We start from the raw sequence: 26,389 nt of genomic DNA on the forward strand, positions 1-26,389 counted from the left end.
GAAGTGGAAACGCCTAGGAGCAACAACAGCTCAGCCATGAAGTGGTAGACCAGACAAGCCGAGTGCTGAAGCACGTAAAAATCATCTGTCTAGTGGAAAGCCTTCCCAGAAGAGTGGAGGCTGTTATAGCAGCAATGTTCCAACATCTAGTGGAAAGCCTTCCCAGAAGAGTGGAGGCTGTTATAGCAGCAATGTTCCTACATCTAGTGGAAAGCCTTCCCAGAAGAGTGGAGGCTGTTATAGCAGCAATGTTCCAACATCTAGTGGAAAGCCTTCCCAGAAGAGTGGAGGCTGTTATAGCAGCAATGTTCCAACATCTAGTGGAAAGCCTTCCCAGAAGAGTGGAGGTTGTTATAGCAGCAATGTTCCAACATCTAGTGGAAAGCCTTCCCAGAAGAGTGGAGGCTGTTATAGCAGCAATGGTCCAACATCTAGTGGAAAGCCTTCCCAGAGGAGTGGAGGCTGTTATAGCAGCAATGTTCCTACATCTAGTGGAAAGCCTTCCCAGAAGAGTGGAGGCTGTTATAGCAGCAATGTTCCAACATCTAGTGGAAAGCCTTCCCAGAAGAGTGGAGGCTGTTATAGCAGCAATGTTCCTACATCTAGTGGAAAGCCTTCCCAGAAGAGTGGAGGCTGTTATAGCAGTAATGTTCCTACATCTAGTGGAAAGCCTTCCCAGAAGAGTGGAGGCTGTTATAGCAGCAATGTTCCTACATCTAGTGGAAAGCCTTCCCAGAAGAGTGGAGGATGTTATAGCAGCAATGTTCCAACATCTAGTGGAAAGCCTTCCCAGAAGAGTGGAGGCTGTTATAGCAGCAAAGGGGGAGGGACCAACTCCATATTAATGACCATGATTTTAGAATGAGATGTTGGAAAAGGTGTCTACATACTTTTGGTCACATAGTGTATTTACAGCGAAATATATACACAATTAAAATGACTGCATGCAAATAAATTATCCTCAATATCAATGGTCCCTTTATATAAACAATACCTGATGGGACGCATCATAGAACAGAACACGGTGAAAAGACAAGAGACGCTCTTCTAAAACAAACGGAAAATAAACAGACCTGGCCTGTATCCCAATTATCTCTCCTTCCTCCTAAAACGTACACTTGTTCACTTCCCTAATCTAAAAGTAGCGAACAAGTGTACACTTCGAGAGAAAGGAGGTATGATTGGGACGCACACTCAGTCAGCAGTTGCCATAGTAGTCGGGGGGGGCATCGGTGTTTCCGGTTGGCGAAGCGATAGCCTGCTGGTTTAGTTGACCTTGGAGGTCAGAGGTCACAGGTGGAGTCGTCCTTGGCTGCGCTTGGAATGCTGGGGGATCTAAAACAGAAGACGGGTCACGTGACCAGGTAAGAGGAAGAGAACAAAAGTTGCCCTGTTCCCTACATAGGGTTCTAGTCAAAAGTAGTGCACTATGTCTCCCTGTTCCCTACATAGGGTTCTAGTCAAAAGTAGTGCACTATGTCTCCCTGTTCCCTACATAGGGTTCTAGTCAAAAGTAGTGCACTATGTCTCCCTGTTCCCTACATAGGGTTCTAGTCAAAAGTAGTGCACTATGTCTCCCTGTTCCCTACATAGGGTTCTAGTCAAAAGTAGTGCACTATGTCTCCCTGTTCCCTACATAGGGTTCTAGTCAAAAGTAGTGCACTATGTCTCCCTGTTCCCTACATAGGGTTCTAGTCAAAAGTAGTGCACTATGTCTCCCTGTTCCCTACATAGGGTTCTAGTCAAAAGTAGTGCACTATGTCTCCCTGTTCCCTACATAGGGTTCTAGTCAAAAGTAGTGCACTATGTCTCCCTGTTCCCTACATAGGGTTCTAGTCAAAAGTAGTGCACTATGTCTCCCTGTTCCCTACACAGGGTTCTAGTCAAAAGTAGTGCACTATGTCTCCCTGTTCCCTACATAGTGCACTACTCTTGACTAGAGCCCTATGTCTCCCTGTTCCCTACATAGGGCTATAGTCAAGAGTAGTGCACTATGTCTCCCTGTTCCCTACACAGGGTTCTAGTCAAAAGTAGTGCACTATGTCTCCCTGTTCCCTACATAGTGCACTACTCTTGACTAGAGCCCTATGTCTCCCTGTTCCCTACATAGGGCTATAGTCAAGAGTAGTGCACTATATCTCCCTATACCCTACATAGGATTCTAGTCAAGAGTAGTGCACTATGTCTCCCTGTTCCCTACATAGGATTCTAGTCAAGAGTAGTGCACTATGTCTCCCTGTTCCCTACATAGGATTCTAGTCAAGAGTAGAGCACTATGTCTCCCTGTTCCCTACACAGGATTCTAGTCAAGAGTAGTGCACTATGTCTCCCTGTTCCCTACATAGGATTCTAGTCAAGAGTAGTGCACTATGTCTCCCTGTTCCCTACATAGGATTCTAGTCAAGAGTAGTGCACTATGTCTCCCTGTTCCCTACATAGGATTCTAGTCAAGAGTAGTGCACTATGTCTCCCTGTTCCCTACATAGGATTCTAGTCAAGAGTAGTGCTCTATGTCTCCCTGTTCCCTACATAGGGCTATAGTACAGGGCATTTCCTTTGACCAGAGCTCTAGAAGGTTGTAAAGTCCCAGTAACTTTACCCACATTTTACCATCTCAACTACAAAATGACCAGACACACTCCAGACCGAGAAACAGCACCACCAGCTGGCAGATCACAGACTGACACTGACTGGGGGACACCACAGATAGGAGAGACTATTGGGACACAGTCTAACAGCCTGGGACTGTCTCTCCTAACAGCCTGGGACCTGGGACTGTCTCTCCTAACAGCCTGGGACCTGGGACTGTCTCTCCTAACAGCCTGGGACCTGGGACTGTCTCTCCTAACAGCCTGGGACTGTCTCCCCTAACAGCCTGGGACTGTCTCTCCTAACAGCCTGGGACTGTCTCTCCTAACAGCCAGGGACTGTCTCTCCTAACAGCCTGGGACTGTCTCTCCTAACAGCCTGGGACTGTCTCCCCTAACAGCCTGGCACTGTCTCTCCTAACAGCCTGGGACTGTCTCTCCTAACAGCCAGGGACTGTCTCTCCTAACAGCCTGGGACTGTCTCTCCTAACAGCCTGGGACTGTCTCTCCTAACAGCCAGGGACTGTCTCTCCTAACAGCCTGGGACCTGGGACTGTCTCCCCTAACAGCCTGGGACTGTCTCTCCTAACAGCCAGGGACTGTCTCTCCTAACAGCCTGGGACTGTCTCTCCTAACAGCCAGGGACTGTCTCTCCTAACAGCCTGGGACTGTCTCTCCTAACAGCCAGGGACTGTCTCTCCTAACAGCCTGGGACTGTCTCCCCTAACAGCCTGGGACTGTCTCTCCTAACAGCCAGGGACTGTCTCTCCTAACAGCCTGGGACTGTCTCCCCTAACAGCCAGGGACTGTCTCTCCTAACAGCCTGGGACTGTCTCTCCTAACAGCCTGGGACTGTCTCTCCTAACAGCCTGGGACTGTCTCTCCTAACAGCCAGGGACTGTCTCTCCTAACAGCCTGGGACTGTCTCCCCTAACAGCCTGGGACTGTCTCTCCTAACAGCCTGGGACTGTCTCTCCTAACAGCCTGGGACTGTCTCTCCTAACAGCCTGGGACCTGGGACTGTCTCCCCTAACAGCCTGGGACTGTCTCTCCTAACAGCCTGGGACTGTCTCTCCTAACAGCCTGGGACTGTCTCTCCTAACAGCCTGGGACTGTCTCTCCTAACAGCCTGGGACTGTCTCTCCTAACAGCCTGGGACTGTCTCTCCTAACAGCCTGGGACTGTCTCCCCTAACAGCCTGGGACTGTCTCTCCTAACAGCCTGGGACTGTCTCTCCTAACAGCCTGGGACTGTCTCTCCTAACAGCCTGGGACTGTCTCTCCTAACAGCCTGGGACTGTCTCCCCTAACAGCCTGGGACTGTCTCTCCTAACAGCCTGGGACTGTCTCTCCTAACAGCCTGGGACTGTCTCCCCTAACAGCCTGGGACTGTCTCTCCTAACAGCCTGGGACTGTCTCTCCTAACAGCCTGGGACTGTCTCTCCTAACAGCCTGGGACTGTCTCTCCTAACAGCCTGGGACTGTCTCTCCTAACAGCCTGGGACTGTCTCCCCTAACAGCCTGGGACTGTCTCTCCTAACAGCCAGGGACCTGGGACTGTCTCCCCTAACAGCCTGGGACTGTCTCTCCTAACAGCCTGGGACTGTCTCCCCTAAAAGCCTGGGACTGTCTCTCCTAACAGCCTGGGACTGTCTCTCCTAACAGCCTGGGACTGTCTCTCCTAACAGCCAGGGACTGTCTCTCCTAACAGCCTGGGACTGTCTCCCCTAACAGCCTGGGACTGTCTCTCCTAACAGCCTGGGACTGTCTCCCCTAACAGCCTGGGACTGTCTCTCCTAACAGCCTGGGACTGTCTCCCCTAACAGCCTGGGACTGTCTCTCCTAACAGCCTGGGACTGTCTCTCCTAACAGCCTGGGACCTGGGACTGTCTCTCCTAACAGCCTGGGACTGTCTCTCCTAACAGCCTGGGACTGTCTCTCCTAACAGCCTGGGACTGTCTCTCCTAACAGCCTGGGACTGTCTCCCCTAACAGCCTGGGACTGTCTCTCCTAACAGCCTGGGACTGTCTCTCCTAACAGCCTGGCACTGTCTCCCCTAACAGCCTGGGACTGTCTCTCCTAACAGCCTGGGACTGTCTCTCCTAACAGCCTGGGACTGTCTCTCCTAACAGCCCGGGACTGTCTCTCCTAACAGCCCGGGACTGTCTCCCCTAACAGCCCGGGACTGTCTCCCCTAACAGCCCGGGACTGTCTCCCCTAACAGCCCGGGACTGTCTCTCCTAACAGCCCGGGACTGTCTCTCCTAACAGCCTGGGACTGTCTCTCCTAACAGCCAGGGACTGTCTCTCCTAACAGCCTGGGACTGTCTCCCCTAACAGCCTGGGACTGTCTCTCCTAACAGCCTGGGACTGTCTCTCCTAACAGCCTGGGACTGTCTCTCCTAACAGCCTGGGACTGTCTCTCCTAACAGCCTGGGACTGTCTCTCCTAACAGCCAGGGACTGTCTCCCCTAACAGCCAGGGACTGTCTCCCCTAACAGCCTGGGACTGTCTCTCCTAACAGCCTGGGACCTGGGACTGTCTCTCCTAACAGCCTGGGACTGTCTCCCCTAACAGCCTGGGACTGTCTCTCCTAACAGCCTGGGACTGTCTCTCCTAACAGCATGGGACCTGGGACTGTCTCTCCTAACAGCCTGGGACTGTCTCCCCTAACAGCCTGGCACTGTCTCCCCTAACAGCCTGGGACTGTCTCTCCTAACAGCCCGGGACTGTCTCTCCTAACAGCCCGGGACTGTCTCCCCTAACAGCCCGGGACTGTCTCCCCTAACAGCCCGGGACTGTCTCCCCTAACAGCCCGGGACTGTCTCCCCTAACAGCCCGGGACTGTCTCCCCTAACAGCCCGGGACTGTCTCCCCTAACAGCCCGGGACTGTCTCCCCTAACAGCCCGGGACTGTCTCCCCTAACAGCCCGGGACTGTCTCCCCTAACAGCCCGGGACTGTCTCCCCTAACAGCCCGGGACTGTCTCCCTAACAGCCCGGGACTGTCTCCCCTAACAGCCCGGGACTGTCTCCCCTAACAGCCCGGGACTGTCTCTCCTAACAGCCTGGGACTGTCTCTCCTAACAGCCTGGGACTGTCTCTCCTAACAGCCTGGGACTGTCTCTCCTAACAGCCTGGGACTGTCTCTCCTAACAGCCTGGGACTGTCTCTCCTAACAGCCTGGGACTGTCTCTCCTAACAGCCTGGGACTGTCTCCCCTAACAGCCCGGGACTGTCTCCCCTAACAGCCCGGGACTGTCTCCCCTAACAGCCCGGGACTGTCTCCCCTAACAGCCCGGGACTGTCTCCCCTAACAGCCCGGGACTGTCTCTCCTAACAGCCCGGGACTGTCTCTCCTAACAGCCTGGGACTGTCTCTCCTAACAGCCTGGGACTGTCTCTCCTAACAGCCCGGGACTGTCTCTCCTAACAGCCCGGGACTGTCTCTCCTAACAGCCTGGGACTGTCTCTCCTAACAGCCCGGGACTGTCTCTCCTAACAGCCCGGGACTGTCTCTCCTAACAGCCCGGGACTGTCTCCCCTAACAGCCTGGGACTGTCTCTCCTAACAGCCTGGGACTGTCTCTCCTAACAGCCTGGGACTGTCTCTCCTAACAGCCTGGGACTGTCTCTCCTAACAGCCTGGGACTGTCTCCCCAAACAGCCCGGGACTGTCTCCCCTAACAGCCCGGGACTGTCTCTCCTAACAGCCTGGGACTGTCTCTCCTAACAGCCTGGGACTGTCTCTCCTAACAGCCTGGGACTGTCTCTCCTAACAGCCTGGGACCTGGGACTGTCTCCCCTAACAGCCTGGGACTGTCTCCCCTAACAGCCCGGGACTGTCTCTCCTAACAGCCCAGGACTGTCTCTCCTAACAGCCCGGGACTGTCTCTCCTAACAGCCCGGGACTGTCTCTCCTAACAGCCCGGGACTGTCTCTCCTAACAGCCTGGGACTGTCTCTCCTAACAGCCAGGGACTGTCTCTCCTAACAGCCTGGGACTGTCTCTCCTAACAGCCTGGGACCTGGGACTGTCTCCCCTAACAGCCTGGGACTGTCTCCCCTAACAGCCTGGGACTGTCTCTCCTAACAGCCTGGGACTGTCTCTCCTAACAGCCTGGGACTGTCTCTCCTAACAGCCTGGGACTGTCTCTCCTAACAGCCTGGGACTGTCTCTCCTAACAGCCTGGGACTGTCTCCCCTAACAGCCTGGGACTGTCTCTCCTAACAGCCTGGGACTGTCTCTCCTAACAGCCTGGGACTGTCTCTCCTAACAGCCTGGGACTGTCTCTCCTAACAGCCTGGGACTGTCTCTCCTAACAGCCTGGGACTGTCTCTCCTAACAGCCTGGGACTGTCTCTCCTAACAGCCAGGGACTGTCTCACCTAACAGCCAGGGACTGTCTCCCCTAACAGCCTGGGACTGTCTCCCCTAACAGCCTGGGACTGTCTCCCCTAACAGCCTGGGACTGTCTCCCCTAACAGCCTGGGACTGTCTCCCCTAACAGCCTGGGACTGTCTCCCCTAACAGCCTGGGACTGTCTCTCCTAACAGCCTGGGACCTGGGACTGTCTCCCCTAACAGCCTGGGACTGTCTCCCCTAACAGCCCGGGACTGTCTCCCCTAACAGCCCGGGACTGTCTCTCCTAACAGCCCGGGACTGTCTCTCCTAACAGCCAGGGACTGTCTCACCTAACAGCCAGGGACTGTCTCCCCTAACAGCCTGGGACTGTCTCTCCTAACAGCCTGGGACTGTCTCTCCTAACAGCCTGGGACTGTCTCTCCTAACAGCCTGGGACTGTCTCTCCTAACAGCCTGGGACCTGGGACTGTCTCTCCTAACAGCCTGGGACTGTCTCTCCTAACAGCCTGGGACTGTCTCCCCTAACAGCCTGGGACTGTCTCCCCTAACAGCCTGGGACTGTCTCTCCTAACAGCCTGGGACTGTCTCTCCTAACAGCCTGGGACTGTCTCTCCTAACAGCCTGGGACTGTCTCTCCTAACAGCCTGGGACCTGGGACTGTCTCCCCTAACAGCCTGGGACTGTCTCTCCTAACAGCCTGGGACTGTCTCTCCTAACAGCCTGGGACTGTCTCTCCTAACAGCCTGGGACCTGGGACTGTCTCCCCTAACAGCCTGGGACTGTCTCTCCTAACAGCCTGGGACTGTCTCTCCTAACAGCCTGGGACTGTCTCTCCTAACAGCCTGGGACTGTCTCTCCTAACAGCCTGGGACTGTCTCTCCTAACAGCCTGGGACTGTCTCTCCTAACAGCCTGGGACTGTCTCTCCTAACAGCCAGGGACCGTCTCTCCTAACAGCCTGGGACTGTCTCTCCTAACAGCCTGGGACTGTCTCCCCTAACAGCCTGGGACTGTCTCCCCTAACAGCCTGGGACTGTCTCTCCTAACAGCCTGGGACTGTCTCTCCTAACAGCCTGGGACTGTCTCTCCTAACAGCCTGGGACTGTCTCCCCTAACAGCCTGGGACAGTCTCTCCTAACAGCCTGGGACTGTCTCTCCTAACAGCCTGGGACTGTCTCTCCTAACAGCCTGGGACTGTCTCTCCTAACAGCCTGGGACTGTCTCTCCTAACAGCCAGGGACTGTCTCTCCTAACAGCCTGGGACTGTCTCTCCTAACAGCCTGGGACCTGGGACTGTCTCCCCTAACAGCCTGGGACTGTCTCTCCTAACAGCCTGGGACTGTCTCTCCTAACAGCCTGGGACTGTCTCTCCTAACAGCCTGGGACTGTCTCTCCTAACAGCCTGGGACTGTCTCTCCTAACAGCCTGGGACTGTCTCTCCTCACAGCCTGGGACCTGGGACTGTCTCTCCTCACAGCCTGGGACTGTCTCTCCTAACAGCCTGGGACTGTCTCTCCTAACAGCCTGGGACTGTCTCTCCTAACAGCCTGGGACTGTCTCTCCTAACAGCCTGGGACTGTCTCTCCTAACAGCCTGGGACTGTCTCTCCTAACAGCCTGGGACTGTCTCTCCTAACAGCCTGGGACCTGGGACTGTCTCTCCTCACAGCCTGGGACTGTCTCTCCTAACAGCCCGGGACTGTCTCTCCTAACAGCCAGGGACTGTCTCTCCTAACAGCCAGGGACTGTCTCTCCTAACAGCCTGGGACTGTCTCCCCTAACAGCCTGGGACTGTCTCTACTAACAGCCTGGGACTGTCTCTCCTAACAGCCTGGGACTGTCTCCCCTAACAGCCTGGGACTGTCTCCCCTAACAGCCTGGGACTGTCTCTCCTAACAGCCTGGGACTGTCTCTCCTAACAGCCTGGGACTGTCTCTCCTAACAGCCTGGGACTGTCTCTCCTAACAGCCTGGGACTGTCTCTCCTAACAGCCTGGGACTGTCTCTCCTAACAGCCTGGGACTGTCTCTCCTAACAGCCTGGGACTGTCTCTCCTAACAGCCCGGGACTGTCTCTCCTAACAGCCCGGGACTGTCTCTCCTAACAGCCCGGGACTGTCTCTCCTAACAGCCCGGGACTGTCTCTCCTAACAGCCTGGGACCGTCTCTCCTAACAGCCTGGGACTGTCTCTCCTAACAGCCCGGGACTGTCTCTCCTAACAGCCTGGGACCGTCTCTCCTAACAGCCTGGGACCGTCTCTCCTAACAGCCTGGGACCGTCTCTCCTAACAGCCTGGGACCGTCTCTCCTAACAGCCTGGGACCGTCTCCCCTAACAGCCTGGGACTGTCTCTCCTAACAGCCTGGGACTGTCTCTCCTAACAGCCTGGGACCTGGGACTGTCTCTCCTAACAGCCTGGGACTGTCTCTCCTAACAGCCTGGGACTGTCTCCCCTAACAGCCTGGGACTGTCTCTCCTAACAGCCTGGGACTGTCTCTCCTAACAGCCTGGGACCTGGGACTGTCTCTCCTAACAGCCTGGGACTGTCTCCCCTAACAGCCTGGGACTGTCTCTCCTAACAGCCTGGGACTGTCTCTCCTAACAGCCTGGGACTGTCTCTCCTAACAGCCTGGGACCTGGGACTGTCTCTCCTAACAGCCTGGGACTGTCTCTCCTAACAGCCTGGGACTGTCTCCCCTAACAGCCTGGGACTGTCTCTCCTAACAGCCTGGGACTGTCTCTCCTAACAGCCTGGGACTGTCTCCCCTAACAGCCTGGGACTGTCTCCCCTAACAGCCTGGGACTGTCTCCCCTAACAGCCTGGGACTGTCTCCCCTAACAGCCTGGGACTGTCTCTCCTAACAGCCTGGGACTGTCTCCCCTAACAGCCTGGGACTGTCTCTCCTAACAGCCAGGGACTGTCTCTCCTAACAGCCTGGGACTGTCTCCCCTAACAGCCTGGGACTGTCTCTCCTAACAGCCTGGGACTGTCTCTCCTAACAGCCTGGGACTGTCTCTCCTAACAGCCTGGGACTGTCTCCCCTAACAGCCTGGGACTGTCTCTCCTAACAGCCTGGGACTGTCTCTCCTAACAGCCAGGGACTGTCTCTCCTAACAGCCTGGGACTGTCTCTCCTAACAGCCTGGGACTGTCTCTCCTAACAGCCTGGGACTGTCTCTCCTAACAGCCTGGGACTGTCTCTCCTAACAGCCAGGGACCTGGGACTGTCTCTCCTAACAGCCAGGGACCTGGGACTGTCTCTCCTAACAGCCTGGGACTGTCTCTCCTAACAGCCTGGGACTGTCTCTCCTAACAGCCTGGGACTGTCTCTCCTAACAGCCTGGGACTGTCTCTCCTAACAGCCTGGGACTGTCTCTCCTAACAGCCTGGGACCGTCTCTCCTAACAGCCTGGGACTGTCTCTCCTAACAGCCTGGGACCGTCTCTCCTAACAGCCTGGGACTGTCTCCCCTAACAGCCTGGGACTGTCTCTCCTAACAGCCTGGGACTGTCTCTCCTAACAGCCAGGGACTGTCTCTCCTAACAGCCAGGGACTGTCTCTCCTAACAGCCTGGGACTGTCTCTCCTAACAGCCTGGGACTGTCTCTCCTAACAGCCTGGGACTGTCTCTCCTAACAGCCCGGGACTGTCTCTCCTAACAGCCAGGGACTGTCTCTCCTAACAGCCTGGGACTGTCTCTCCTAACAGCCTGGGACTGTCTCCCCTAACAGCCTGGGACTGTCTCCCCTAACAGCCTGGGACTGTCTCCCCTAACAGCCTGGGACTGTCTCTCCTAACAGCCTGGGACTGTCTCTCCTAACAGCCTGGGACTGTCTCTCCTAACAGCCTGGGACTGTCTCTCCTAACAGCCTGGGACTGTCTCTCCTAACAGCCTGGGACTGTCTCTCCTAACAGCCTGGGACTGTCTCTCCTAACAGCCTGGGACCTGGGACTGTCTCTCCTAACAGCCTGGGACTGTCTCTCCTAACAGCCTGGGACTGTCTCTCCTAACAGCCTGGGACTGTCTCTCCTAACAGCCTGGGACCTGGGACTGTCTCTCCTAACAGCCTGGGACTGTCTCTCCTAACAGCCTGGGACTGTCTCTCCTAACAGCCTGGGACTGTCTCTCCTAACAGCCTGGGACCTGGGACTGTCTCTCCTAACAGCCTGGGACTGTCTCTCCTAACAGCCTGGGACTGTCTCTCCTAACAGCCTGGGACTGTCTCTCCTAACAGCCTGGGACTGTCTCTCCTAACAGCCTGGGACTGTCTCTCCTAACAGCCTGGGACTGTCTCTCCTCACAGCCTGGGACCTGGGACTGTCTCTCCTAACAGCCTGGGACTGTCTCTCCTAACAGCCCGGGACTGTCTCTCCTAACAGCCTGGGACTGTCTCTCCTAACAGCCTGGGACTGTCTCCCCTAACAGCCTGGGACTGTCTCTCCTAACAGCCTGGGACTGTCTCTCCTAACAGCCTGGGACTGTCTCTCCTAACAGCCTGGGACTGTCTCTCCTAACAGCCTGGGACTGTCTCCCCTAACAGCCTGGGACCTGGGACTGTCTCCCCTAACAGCCTGGGACCTGGGACTGTCTCCCCTAACAGCCTGGGACCTGGGACTGTCTCCCCTAACAGCCTGGGACTGTCTCCCCTAACAGCCTGGGACCTGGGACTGTCTCCCCTAACAGCCTGGGACCTGGGACTGTCTCTCCTAACAGCCTGGGACTGTCTCTCCTAACAGCCTGGGACTGTCTCTCCTAACAGCCTGGGACTGTCTCCCCTAACAGCCTGGGACCTGGGACTGTCTCCCCTAACAGCCTGGGACTGTCTCTCCTAACAGCCTGGGACTGTCTCCCCTAACAGCCTGGGACTGTCTCTCCTAACAGCCTGGGACTGTCTCTCCTAACAGCCTGGGACCTGGGACTGTCTCCCCTAACAGCCTGGGACTGTCTCTCCTAACAGCCTGGGACCTGGGACTGTCTCCCCTAACAGCCTGGGACTGTCTCCCCTAACAGCCTGGGACCTGGGACTGTCTCCCCTAACAGCCTGGGACTGTCTCTCCTAACAGCCTGGGACTGTCTCCCCTAACAGCCTGGGACTGTCTCTCCTAACAGCCTGGGACTGTCTCCCCTAACAGCCTGGGACCTGGGACTGTCTCCCCTAACAGCCTGGGACCTGGGACTGTCTCCCCTAACAGCCTGGGACTGTCTCCCCTAACAGCCTGGGACCTGGGACTGTCTCCCCTAACAGCCTGGGACCTGGGACTGTCTCTCCTAACAGCCTGGGACTGTCTCCCCTAACAGCCTGGGACTGTCTCTCCTAGCAGCCTGGGACTGTCTCTCCTAGCAGCCTGGGACTGTCTCTCCTAACAGCCTGGGACTGTCTCCCCTAACAGCCTGGGACTGTCTCTCCTAGCAGCCTGGGACTGTCTCTCCTAGCAGCCTGGGACTGTCTCTCCTAACAGCCTGGGACTGTCTCTCCTAACAGCCTGGGACTGTCTCTCCTAACAGCCTGGGACTGTCTCCCCTAACAGCCTGGGACTGTCTCTCCTAGCAGCCTGGGACTGTCTCTCCTAACAGCCTGGGACTGTCTCCCCTAACAGCCTGGGACTGTCTCCCCTAACAGCCTGGGACTGTCTCTCCTAACAGCCAGGGACTGTCTCTCCTAACAGCCTGGGACTGTCTCCCCTAACAGCCTGGGACTGTCTCTCCTAACAGCCAGGGACTGTCTCTCCTAACAGCCTGGGACTGTCTCTCCTAACAGCCAGGGTTACAGTTTGTAAGCGTGGTTCTGTATGTACTTACACAGGGCGATGTATCGGGGCTGCCGAACGGCGAGAGCTCTACCGAGCGGTTCTCTTTGTCGTACGAGTCGTCAAGACGACGGTGGGCGAACTTCCTCCTCAGGGCCTCGGCAATCATGGAGGCCGGGTCGCTTAGCAACGCCGCGCCCTTGCTCCGCCTCCTCCGCACCGGCGTTCCCCCGGGCGACCTGGGGGTTGGGGCAAACGCAAGACACTAAAGAACTACATAACATTCAGTGCCAGTCAGAGAGTGGGTTTGTTCCACACACACCCCTCACATCGTAAATAACTACTCATTATTATGTCTAGATCAGTCAGTCACAATTTACCCATGATGCATCATGGTTTTGATGCTCTCGATCGCGGCCATTGTGACAGATTTTCTTGCCATACAGGCAATCATGGCACCCCCTCTTAATTAGTGCACAACTCATGAACAGGGCCCTACTCCAGGGCCTGGAAGAGCTGTGCTTTAAAACCAGGACATGCGTCAGACCTTGGATAATTTATTATGAGAACCCCCCCTCACTTGGGAATTTAGCTTCAGTAGCTAACTAGAAATATGTTTAACATGTTCAGGGCTGATGCAGGCCTGAGGTTGGCTAGGGGGGGGGGTCAGTCAACTTCCCCCTCAGGCCTGAGGTTGGCTAGGGGGTCAGTCAACTTCCCCTCAGGCCTGAGGTTGGCTAGGGGGGGGCAGTCAACTTCCCCCTCAGGCCTGAGGTTGGCTAGGGGGGGGGGCAGTCAACTTCCCCCTCAGGCCTGAGGTTGGTTAGGGGGGTCAGTCAACTTCCCCCTCAGGCCTGAGGTTGGCTAGGGGGGTCAGTCAACTTCCCCCTCAGGCCTGAGGTTGGTTGGGGGGTCAGTCAACTTCCCCCTCAGGCCTGAGGTTGGCTAGGGGGGGGGGCAGTCAACTTCTCCCTCAGGCCTGAGGTTGGTTGGGGGGGTCAGTCAACTTCCCCCTCAGGCCTGAGGTTGGTTAGGGGGGGGTCAGTCAACTTCCCCTCAGGCCTGAGGTTGGCTAGGGGGGTCAGTCAACTTCCCCCTCAGGCCTGAGGTTGGTTGGGGGGGTCAGTCAACTTCCCCTCAGGCCTGAGGTTAGGGGGGGGTCAGTCAACTTCCCCCTCAGGCCTGAGGTTGGCTAGGGGGTCAGTCAACTTCCCCCTCAGGCCTGAGGTTGGTTGGGGGGGGGTCAGTCAACTTCCCCCTCAGGCCTGAGGTTGGTTAGGGGGGTCAGTCAACTTCCCCCTCAGGCCTGAGGTTGGCTAGGGGGTCAGTCAACTTCCCCCTCAGGCCTGAGGTTGGTTGGGGGGGTCAGTCAACTTCCCCCTCAGGCCTGAGGTTGGTTGGGGGGGTCAGTCAACTTCCCCCTCAGGCCTGAGGTTGGTTAGGGGGGGGTCAGTCAACTTCCCCCTCAGGCCTGAGGTTGGTTAGGGGGGTCAGTCAACTTCCCCCTCAGGCCTGAGGTTGGTTAGGGGGGGGGGGGGGGGGTCAGTCAACTTCCCCCTCAGGCCTGCGGTTGGTTAGGGGGGGGGGGGGGTCAGTCAACTTCCCCCTCAGGCCTGAGGGGGAAGTTATTTTATTCTAAAAAATAAATAAACCTGTAACTGCCATTTCCTGAAACCAAGAGTCTTAAAATGATATCAAACACGAACAAACACGAACAAACAAAATGCACAGTACCAAAATGTGTAATTTTTCAATTCTTGCAACCAATAGAATGTTGGAATATATATATACAGTGCCTTGCGAAAGTATTCGGCCCCCTTGAACTTTGTGACCTTTTGCCATATTTCAGGCTTCAAACAAAGATATAAAACTGTATTTTTTTGTGAAGAATCAACAACTAGTGGGACACAATCACGAAGTGGAACGACATTTATTGGATATTTCTAACTTTTTTAACAAATCAAAAACTGAAAAATTGGGCGTGCAAAATTATTCAGCCCCTTTACTTTCAGTGCAGCAAACTCTCTCCAGAAGTTCAGTGAGGATCTCTGAATGATCCAATGTTGACCTAAATGACTAATGATGATAAATACAATCCACCTGTGTGTAATCAAGTCTCCGTATAAATGCGCCTGCACTGTGATAGTCTCAGAGGTCCGTTAAAAGCGCAGAGAGCATCATGAAGAACAAGGAACACACCAGGCAGGTCCGAGATACTGTTGTGAAGAAGTTTAAAGCCGGATTTGGATACAAAAAGATTTCCCAAGCTTTAAACATCCCAAGGAGCACTGTGCAAGCGATAATATTGAAATGGAAGGAGTATCAGACCACTGCAAATCTACCAAGACCTGGCCGTCCCTCTAAACTTTCAGCTCATACAAGGAGAAGACTGATCAGAGATGCAGCCAAGAGGCCCATGATCACTCTGGATGAACTGCAGAGATCTACAGCTGAGGTGGGAGACTCTGTCCATAGGACAACAATCAGTCGTATATTGCACAAATCTGGCCTTTATGGAAGAGTGGCAAGAAGAAAGCCATTTCTTAAAGATATCCATAAAAAGTGTCGTTTAAAGTTTGCCACAAGCCACCTGGGAGACACACCAAACATGTGGAAGAAAACCTGATGGAGTCTGCAAAAGACCTGAGACTGGGACGGAGATTTGTCTTCCAACAAGACAATGATCCAAAACATAAAGAAACATCTACAATGGAATGGTTCAAAAATAAACATATCCAGGTGTTAGAATGGCCAAGTCAAAGTCCAGACCTGAATCCAATCGAGAATCTGTGGAAAGAACTGAAAACTGCTGTTCACAAATGCTCTCCAGCCAACCTCACTGAGCTCGAGCTGTTTTGCAAGGAGGAATGGGAAAAAATGTCAGTCTCTCGATGTGCAAAACTGATAGACATACCCCAAGCGACTTACAGCTGTAATCGCAGCAAAAGGTGGCGCTACAAAGTATTAACTTAAGGGGGCTGAATCATTTTGCACGCCCAATTTTTCAGTTTTTGATTTGTTAAAAAAGTTTGAAATATCCAATAAATGTCGTTCCACTTCATGATTGTGTCCCACTTGTTGATTCTTCACAAAAAATACAGTTTTATATCTTTATGTTTGAAGCCTGAAATGTGGCAAAAGGTCGCAAAGTTCAAGGGGGCCGAATACTTTCGCAAGGCACTGTATGTATATATATACACACACACACATAGCTGAAGTCGTTAGTTTACATACACCTTAGCCAAATACTTTTAAACTCAGTTTTTCACAATTCCTGACATTTAATCCTAGTAAAAATTCCCTATCTTGGGTCAGTTAGGATCACCACTTTATTTTAAGAATGTGAAATGTCAGGGCTTGTGAAAAACTGAGTTTAAAAGTATTTGGCTAAGGTGTAGGGCTTTGTGATGGCCACTCCAATACCTTGACTTTGTTGTCCTTAAAGCCATTTTTCCACAACTTTGGAAGTATGCTTGGGGTCATTGTCCATTTGGAAGACTCATTTACGACCAGGCTGTAACTTTCTGACTGATTTCTTGAGATGTTGCTTCAATATATCCACATCATTTCTCCACCTCATGATGCCATCTATTTTGTGAAGTTCACCAGACCCTCCTGCAGCAAAGCACCGCCACAACATGATACTGCCATCCACGTGCTTCACGGTTGGGATGGTGTTCTTCGGCTTGCAAGCATCCCCCTTTTTCCTCCAAACATAACGATGGTCATTATGGCCAAACAGTTCCATTTTTGTTTCATCAGACCAGAGGACATTTCTCCAAAAAGTACAATATTTGTCCCCATGTGTAGTTGCAAACTGTAGTCTGGCTTTTTTATGGCGGTTTTGGAGCTGATGTAAAATATATCGAAAGGATGTAAAATATATCCCTAGCCACTTTAAACAATGCTACCTAATATAATGTTTACATACCCTACATTATTCATCTCATATGTATACGTATATACTGTACTCTATATCATCTACTGCATCCTTATGTAATACATGTATCACTAGCCACTTTAACTATGCCACTTTGTTTACATACTCAACTCATATGTATATACTGTACTCGATACCATCTACTGTATCTTGCCTATGCTGCTCTGTACCATCACTCATTCATATATCTTTATGTACATATTCTTTATCCCCTTACACTGTGTATAAGAAAGTAGTTTTGGAATTGTTAGTTAGATTACTTGTTGTAAAGTGGCTATTGTAAAGTGGCTGTTCCACTGGATGTCAGAAGGTGAATTCACCAATTTGTAAGTCGCTCTGGATAAGAGCGTCTGCTAAATGAGTTAAATGTAAATAACTTGTTGGTTATTACTGCATTGTCGGAACTAGAAGCACAAGCATTTCGTTACACTCGCATTTACCTCTGCTAACCATGTGTATGTGACAAATAAAATTTGATTTGAGCAGTGGCTTCTTCCTTGCTGAGCGGCCTTTCAGGTTATGTTGATGTAGGACTCCTTTTACTGTGGATATAGATACTTTAGTATCTGTTTCCTCCAGCATCTTCAGAAGGTCCTTTGCCGTTGTTCTGGGATTGATTTGCACTTTTCGCACCAAGGTAAGTTCATCTCTAGGAGACAGAATGCGTCTCCTTCCTGAGCGGTATGACAGCTGCCTGGTCCCATGGTGTTTATACTTGCGTACTATTGTTTGTACAGATGAACGTGGTACCTTCAGGCGTTTGGAAATTGCTCCCAAGGATGAACCAGACTTGTGGAGGTCTACAGTTTGTTTTCTGAGGTCTTGGCTGATTTCTGTTGATTTTCCCATGAGGTCAAGCAGTTACTGACTCCAACCTAAGTATGTAAACTTCCGACTTCAACTATACACACCATAATTTGCCAATAAATTCATTAAAAATCCTACAATGTGATTTTCTGGATTTTTTTGTCTCATTTTGTCTGTCATAGTTGAATTGTACCTATGATGAAAATTACAGGCCTCTCTCATCTTTTTAAGTGGGAGAATTGCACAATTGGTGGCTGACTAAATAAAATCCATTAATTAAAAAAATGGAAAGAATATGGCACCACAACAAACCTGCCAAGAGAGGGCCATCCACCAAAACTCACAAACCAGGCAAGGAGGGCATTAAAAGAAAGAGACCAAAGAAACCCTAAACCCTAAAGGAGCTGCATTAATCAGAGAGGCAACAAAGGGACCAAAATTACCCTGAAGGAGATGCAAAGTATCTGTCCATAGGACCACTTTAAGCCGTACATTCCACAGAGCTGGGCTTTACATAAGAGTGGCCGGAAAAAAAGCCATTGCTTAAAGAAAAAAATAAGAAAACACATTTGGTGAACGGAGGTTCACCTTCCAGCAGGACAATGACCCTAAGCATACTGCTAAAGCAACACTCGGGTGGTTTTAGGGGAAACATTTAAATGTCTTGGAATGGCCTAGTCAAAGTCCAGACCTCAATCCAATTGAGAATCTGTGGTATGAGACTTAAAGATTGCTGTACACCAGCCGAACCCATCCAACTTGAATGAGCTGGAGCAGTTTTGCCTTGAAGAATGGGCAAAAATCCCAGTGTCTAGATGTGCCAAGCTTATAGAGACATACCCCAAGAGACCTGCAGCTGTAACTGCTGTTGAGTATGTGTATGTGACCAATAACATTGCTAAATATGGACCAATAACATTTGATTTCACCGCAAAAGGCTTGCAGCTTGGCAGATCTGCTGCTATAGACAGACAGGCTCTCAGAGTTGTAGACTTGACTCCAGCACAGTGACATGCCTTAGTGTCCATGCTTACCTCTGCACGGAGCGCAGTTTCACCTGGTTCAGTTCATTCAGTACATCCAGCATGGTGGGGACCGGGCCCTGTCCTACCGCCTTATCCTGGGACTGTAGTAGTCCAACCTGCCCAGCCTCATGGCTCTTCCCCTGGGCATGACGTTTACCGGCCTCCCTGCCCTGCTGGATTAGATTCTCCACCGCAGACAGACCAACAGAGGAGCTGGGTGGAGGAGGACAGGGAGGAGGTGGAGGAGGACAGGGAGGAGGAGGACAAGGGGTGGAGGTGAGGACAGAGGCAGGACACATTCCAGGGGTACCCGGAAGGTTCTGGGAATGGGCTGGACCTAGACGACAGGAAAAGGAGGGAGAGAAAAAGGTGAACAAACGATAAGTCAGGTGTATCACTTTCATAATAGAGGAGTGAATGTGTTTACCATGACTGGGATAGGTGTGTGTGTGTGTGTGTGTGTGTGTGTGTTTAGACACCTGAGGGTGGCGCGGTGACAATCATGGCAATCTGAGCTCGTAGTTTGAGCAGCTCGTCCTCCAGGGCTGTGATCTTCCGCAGGGCCACTGGGTCTGATCTGTGCCCCAGCATCATGTCTCTAGGCTGGGCTCGGACCGCCGCCAACCCTGGGTCCCCTGGACGTGGAGGGGCCAGCACCACCTCATCGCCCCGACTCACAGCACCCTGTCGGGACGGACGCTCACGATGCCTGAGATCGGACCAGAAGGAATGACAGATTGAGAAATAGTCCTTTTATAAACAAGCTTTTTGGAAAGCGGAGATGTCACAACCCTCAGAAAGCAGACATTATTGGAGACACCGTGCCGTTTTGGAGAAGCGTTCCGTTGGCTCATTAACAGTAAATAAAGTTCATCTTTTCACCCAACAAGTTAGCCAAAATTACTAGCTAGCTAGCTTAACTTGTCGACAGTTGGGTAGTAATCGCCCCTACTCTTTCTCTGACATGTCCCCATAGGGTTCTACACACAACCCTCAGAGTGACTATATCTACAGGGTTCTACACACAACCCTCAGGGTGACTATATCTACTGGGTTCTACACACAACCCTCAGGGTGAATATATCTACTGGGTTCTACACACAACCCTCAGGGTGACTATATCTACAGGGTTCTACACACAACCCTCAGAGTGACTATATCTACAGGGTTCTACACACAACCCTCAGGGTGACTATATCTACTGGGTTCTACACACAACCCTCAGGGTGAATATATCTACTGGGTTCTACACACAACCCTCAGGGTGACTATATCTACAGGGTTCTACACACAACCCTCAGGGTGACTATATCTACAGGGTTCTACACACAACCCCCAGAGTGACTATATCTACTGGGTTCTAAACACAACCCTCAGGGTGACTATATCTACTGGGTTCTACCAGTCTGAGTCTCTGTGTATATCTACTGGGTTCTACTAGTCTGAGTATCTGTGTATATCTACTGGGTTCTACCAGTCTGAGTCTCTGTGTATATCTACTGGGTTCTACCAGTCTGAGTCTCTGTGTATATCTACTGGGTTCTACCAGTCTGAGGAGTCTCTTTGTATATCTACTGGGTTCTACCAGTCTGAGGAGTCTCTGTGTATATCTACTGGGTTCTACCAGTCTGAGTCTCTGTGTATATCTACTGGGTTCTACCAGTCTGAGTCTCTGTGTATATCTACTGGGTTCTACCAGTCTGAGGAGTCTCTGTGTATATCTACTGGGTTCTACCAGTCTGAGGAGTCTCTGTGTATATCTACTGGGTTCTACCAGTCTGAGTCTCTGTGTATATCTACTGGGTTCTACCAGTCTGAGTCTCTGTGTATATCTACTGGGTTCTACCAGTCTGAGTCTCTGTGTATATCTACTGGGTTCTACCAGTCTAGGGAGTCTGTGTACATCTACTGGGTTCTACCAGTCTGAGGAGTCTCTGTGTATATCTACTGGGTTCTACCAGTCTGAGGAGTCTCTGTGTATATCTACTGGGTTCTACCAGTCTGAGTCTCTGTGTATATCTACTGGGTTCTACCAGTCTGAGGAGTCTCTGTGTATATCTACTGGGTTCTACCAGTCTGAGTCTCTGTGTACATCTACTGGGTTCTACCAGTCTGAGGAGTCTCTGTGTACATCTACTGGGTTCTACCAGTCTGAGGAGTCTCTGTGTATATCTACTGGGTTCTACCAGTCTGAGGAGTCTCTGTGTATATCTACTGGGTTCTACCAGTCTGAGGAGTCTCTGTGTACATCTACTGGGTTCTACCAGTCTGAGGAGTCTCTGTGTATATCTACTGGGTTCTACCAGTCTGAGGAGTCTCTGTGTATATCTACTGGGTTCTACCAGTCTGAGGAGTCTCTGTGTACATCTACTGGGTTCTACCAGTCTGAGGAGTCTCTGTGTACATCTACTGGGTTCTACCAGTCTGAGGAGTCTCTGTGTATATCTACTGGGTTCTACCAGTCTGAGGAGTCTCTGTGTATATCTACTGGGTTCTACCAGTCTGAGGAGTCTCTGTGTATATCTACTGGGTTCTACCAGTCTGAGGAGTCTCTGTGTATATCTACTGGGTTCTACCAGTCTGAGGAGTCTCTGTGTATATCTACTGGGTTCTACCAGTCTGAGGAGTCTCTGTGTATATCTACTGGGTTCTACCAGTCTGAGGAGTCTCTGTGTATATCTACTGGGTTCTACCAGTCTGAGGAGTCTCTGTGTACATCTACTGGGTTCTACCAGTCTGAGGAGTCTCTGTGTACATCTACTGGGTTCTACCAGTCTGAGGAGTCTCTGTGTATATCTACTGGGTTCTACCAGTCTGAGGAGTCTCTGTGTATATCTACTGGGTTCTACCAGTCTGAGGAGTCTCTGTGTATATCTACTGGGTTCTACCAGTCTGAGGAGTCTCTGTGTATATCTACTGGGTTCTACCAGTCTGAGGAGTCTCTGTGTACATCTACTGGGTTCTACCAGTCTGAGGAGTCTCTGTGTATATCTACTGGGTTCTACCAGTCTGAGGAGTCTCTGTGTATATCTACTGGGTTCTACCAGTCTGAGGAGTCTCTGTGTATATCTACTGGGTTCTACCAGTCTGAGTCTCTGTGTATATCTACTGGGTTCTACCAGTCTGAGTCTCTGTGTATATCTACTGGGTTCTACCAGTCTTGAGTCTCTGTGTATATCTACTGGGTTCTACCAGTCTGAGGAGTCTCTGTGTATATCTACTGGGTTCTACCAGTCTGAGTCTCTGTGTATATCTACTGGGATCTACCAGTCTGGGGAGTCTCTGTGTATATCTACTGGGTTCTACCAGTCTGAGTCTCTGTGTATATCTACTGGGTTCTACCAGTCTGAGTCTCTGTGTATATCTACTGGGTTCTACCAGTCTGAGTCTCTGTGTATATCTACTGGGATCTACCAGTCTGGGGAGTCTCTGTGTATATCTACTGGGTTCTACCAGTCTGAGTCTCTGTGTATATCTACTGGGTTCTACCAGTCTGAGGAGTCTCTGTGTATATCTACTGGGTTCTACCAGTCTGAGGAGTCTCTGTGTATATCTACTGGGTTCTACCAGTCTGAGGAGTCTCTGTGTATATCTACTGGGTTCTACCAGTCTGAGTCTCTGTGTATATCTACTGGGTTCTACCAGTCTGAGGAGTCTCTGTGTATATCTACTGGGTTCTACCAGTCTGAGGAGTCTCTGTGTATATCTACTGGGTTCTACCAGTCTGAGGAGTCTCTGTGTATATCTACTGGGTTCTACCAGTCTGAGGAGTCTCTGTGTATATCTACTGGGTTCTACCAGTCTGAGTCTCTGTGTATATCTACTGGGTTCTACCAGTCTGAGTCTCTGTGTATATCTACTGGGTTCTACCAGTCTGAGTCTCTGTGTATATCTACTGGGATCTACCAGTCTGGGGAGTCTCTGTGTATATCTACTGGGTTCTACCAGTCTGAGGAGTCTCTGTGTATATCTACTGGGTTCTACCAGTCTGAGTCTCTGTGTATATCTACTGGGTTCTACCAGTCTGAGGAGTCTCTGTGTATATCTACTGGGTTCTACCAGTCTGAGTCTCTGTGTATATCTACTGGGTTCTACCAGTCTGAGGAGTCTCTGTGTATATCTACTGGGTTCTACCAGTCTGAGGAGTCTCTGTGTATATCTACTGGGTTCTACCAGTCTGAGGAGTCTCTGTGTATATCTACTGGGTTCTACCAGTCTGAGTCTCTGTGTATATCTACTGGGTTCTACCAGTCTGAGGAGTCTCTGTGTATATCTACTGGGTTCTACCAGTCTGAGGAGTCTCTGTGTATATCTACTGGGTTCTACCAGTCTGAGGAGTCTCTGTGTATATCTACTGGGTTCTACCAGTCTGAGGAGTCTCTGTGTATATCTACTGGGTTCTACCAGTCTGAGTCTCTGTGTATATCTACTGGGTTCTACCAGTCTGAGGAGTCTCTGTGTACATCTACTGGGTTCTACCAGTCTGAGGAGTCTCTGTGTATATCTACTGGGTTCTACCAGTCTGAGGAGTCTCTGTGTATATCTACTGGGTTCTACCAGTCTGAGTCTCTGTGTATATCTACTGGGTTCTACCAGTCTGAGTCTCTGTGTATATCTACTGGGTTCTACCAGTCTGAGTCTCTGTGTATATCTACTGGGTTCTACCAGTCTGAGGAGTCTCTGTGTATATCTACTGGGTTCTACCAGTCTGAGTCTCTGTGTATATCTACTGGGTTCTACCAGTCTGAGTCTCTGTGTATATCTACTGGGTTCTACCAGTCTGAGGAGTCTCTGTGTATATCTACTGGGTTCTACCAGTCTGAGGAGTCTCTGTGTATATCTACTGGGTTCTACCAGTCTGAGGAGTCTCTGTGTATATCTACTGGGTTCTACCAGTCTGAGTCTCTGTGTATATCTACTGGGTTCTACCAGTCTGAGGAGTCTCTGTGTATATCTACTGGGTTCTACCAGTCTGAGGAGTCTCTGTGTATATCTACTGGGTTCTACCAGTCTGAGGAGTCTCTGTGTATATCTACTGGGTTCTACCAGTCTGAGGAGTCTCTGTGTATATCTACTGGGTTCTACCAGTCTGAGTCTCTGTGTATATCTACTGGGTTCTACCAGTCTGAGGAGTCTCTGTGTATATCTACTGGGTTCTACCAGTCTGAGTCTCTGTGTATATCTACTGGGTTCTACCAGTCTGAGGAGTCTCTGTGTACATCTACTGGGTTCTACCAGTCTGAGGAGTCTCTGTGTATATCTACTGGGTTCTACCAGTCTGAGTCTCTGTGTATATCTACTGGGTTCTACCAGTCTGAGTCTCTGTGTATATCTACTGGGTTCTACCAGTCTGAGGAGTCTCTTTGTATATCTACTGGGTTCTACCAGTCTGAGGAGTCTCTGTGTATATCTACTGGGTTCTACCAGTCTGAGTCTCTGTGTATATCTACTGGGTTCTACCAGTCTGAGTCTCTGTGTATATCTACTGGGTTCTACCAGTCTGAGGAGTCTCTGTGTATATCTACTGGGTTCTACCAGTCTGAGTCTCTGTGTATATCTACTGGGTTCTACCAGTCTGAGTCTCTGTGTATATCTACTGGGTTCTACCAGTCTAGGGAGTCTGTGTACATCTACTGGGTTCTACCAGTCTGAGGAGTCTCTGTGTATATCTACTGGGTTCTACCAGTCTGAGGAGTCTCTGTGTATATCTACTGGGTTCTACCAGTCTGAGTCTCTGTGTATATCTACTGGGTTCTACCAGTCTGAGGAGTCTCTGTGTATATCTACTGGGTTCTACCAGTCTGAGTCTCTGTGTACATCTACTGGGTTCTACCAGTCTGAGGAGTCTCTGTGTACATCTACTGGGTTCTACCAGTCTGAGGAGTCTCTGTGTATATCTACTGGGTTCTACCAGTCTGAGGAGTCTCTGTGTATATCTACTGGGTTCTACCAGTCTGAGGAGTCTCTGTGTACATCTACTGGGTTCTACCAGTCTGAGGAGTGTCTGTGTATATCTACTGGGTTCTACCAGTCTGAGGAGTCTCTGTGTATATCTACTGGGTTCTACCAGTCTGAGGAGTCTCTGTGTATATCTACTGGGTTCTACCAGTCTGAGTCTCTGTGTATATCTACTGGGTTCTACCAGTCTGAGGAGTCTCTGTGTATATCTACTGGGTTCTACCAGTCTGAGGAGTCTCTGTGTACATCTACTGGGTTCTACCAGTCTGAGGAGTCTCTGTGTACATCTACTGGGTTCTACCAGTCTGAGGAGTCTCTGTGTATATCTACTGGGTTCTACCAGTCTGAGGAGTCTCTGTGTATATCTACTGGGTTCTACCAGTCTGAGGAGTCTCTGTGTATATCTACTGGGTTCTACCAGTCTGAGGAGTCTCTGTGTATATCTACTGGGTTCTACCAGTCTGAGGAGTCTCTGTGTATATCTACTGGGTTCTACCAGTCTGAGGAGTCTCTGTGTATATCTACTGGGTTCTACCAGTCTGAGGAGTCTCTGTGTATATCTACTGGGTTCTACCAGTCTGAGGAGTCTCTGTGTACATCTACTGGGTTCTACCAGTCTGAGGAGTCTCTGTGTACATCTACTGGGTTCTACCAGTCTGAGGAGTCTCTGTGTATATCTACTGGGTTCTACCAGTCTGAGGAGTCTCTGTGTATATCTACTGGGTTCTACCAGTCTGAGGAGTCTCTGTGTATATCTACTGGGTTCTACCAGTCTGAGGAGTCTCTGTGTATATCTACTGGGTTCTACCAGTCTGAGGAGTCTCTGTGTACATCTACTGGGTTCTACCAGTCTGAGGAGTCTCTGTGTATATCTACTGGGTTCTACCAGTCTGAGGAGTCTCTGTGTATATCTACTGGGTTCTACCAGTCTGAGGAGTCTCTGTGTATATCTACTGGGTTCTACCAGTCTGAGTCTCTGTGTATATCTACTGGGTTCTACCAGTCTGAGTCTCTGTGTATATCTACTGGGTTCTACCAGTCTTGAGTCTCTGTGTATATCTACTGGGTTCTACCAGTCTGAGGAGTCTCTGTGTATATCTACTGGGTTCTACCAGTCTGAGTCTCTGTGTATATCTACTGGGTTCTACCAGTCTGAGGAGTCTCTGTGTATATCTACTGGGTTCTACCAGTCTGAGGAGTCTCTGTGTATATCTACTGGGTTCTACCAGTCTGAGTCTCTGTGTATATCTACTGGGTTCTACCAGTCTGAGTCTCTGTGTATATCTACTGGGATCTACCAGTCTGGGGAGTCTCTGTGTATATCTACTGGGTTCTACCAGTCTGAGTCTCTGTGTATATCTACTGGGTTCTACCAGTCTGAGTCTCTGTGTATATCTACTGGGATCTACCAGTCTGGGGAGTCTCTGTGTATATCTACTGGGTTCTACCAGTCTGAGTCTCTGTGTATATCTACTGGGTTCTACCAGTCTGAGGAGTCTCTGTGTATATCTACTGGGTTCTACCAGTCTGAGTCTCTGTGTATATCTACTGGGTTCTACCAGTCTGAGTCTCTGTGTATATCTACTGGGTTCTACCAGTCTGAGGAGTCTCTGTGTATATCTACTGGGTTCTACCAGTCTGAGTCTCTGTGTATATCTACTGGGTTCTACCAGTCTGAGGAGTCTCTGTGTATATCTACTGGGTTCTACCAGTCTGAGGAGTCTCTGTGTATATCTACTGGGTTCTACCAGTCTGAGGAGTCTCTGTGTATATCTACTGGGTTCTACCAGTCTGAGTCTCTGTGTATATCTACTGGGTTCTACCAGTCTGAGGAGTCTCTGTGTATATCTACTGGGTTCTACCAGTCTGAGGAGTCTCTGTGTATATCTACTGGGTTCTACCAGTCTGAGGAGTCTCTGTGTATATCTACTGGGTTCTACCAGTCTGAGGAGTCTCTGTGTATATCTACT

The 26,389-nt window shown here is 50.9% G+C and overlaps 1 protein-coding gene across 1 annotated transcript in view; it reads right to left on the minus strand.

The window, feature by feature from the left end:
* Window positions 1-329: 329 nt before the first annotated feature.
* mtfr2 (mitochondrial fission regulator 2) overlaps window positions 330-26,389 on the minus strand; it is a 28,588-nt gene continuing 2,528 nt past the window's right edge. Inside the window, exons 5-8 of the mRNA XM_064991778.1 lie at window positions 18,941-19,170; window positions 18,471-18,798; window positions 12,742-12,928; window positions 330-1,335 (exon numbers count right to left, since the gene is read on the minus strand). Of these exons, the coding sequence (XP_064847850.1) occupies window positions 1,291-1,335; window positions 12,742-12,928; window positions 18,471-18,798; window positions 18,941-19,170 (790 nt within the window). The 3' untranslated portion in view covers window positions 330-1,290. The remainder of the gene's footprint in view (window positions 1,336-12,741; window positions 12,929-18,470; window positions 18,799-18,940; window positions 19,171-26,389) is intronic.

The sequence above is a fragment of the Oncorhynchus masou genome, chromosome 16, assembly GCF_036934945.1.
Source record: "Oncorhynchus masou masou isolate Uvic2021 chromosome 16, UVic_Omas_1.1, whole genome shotgun sequence".
Classification (NCBI taxonomy): Eukaryota; Metazoa; Chordata; class Actinopteri; order Salmoniformes; family Salmonidae; genus Oncorhynchus; species Oncorhynchus masou.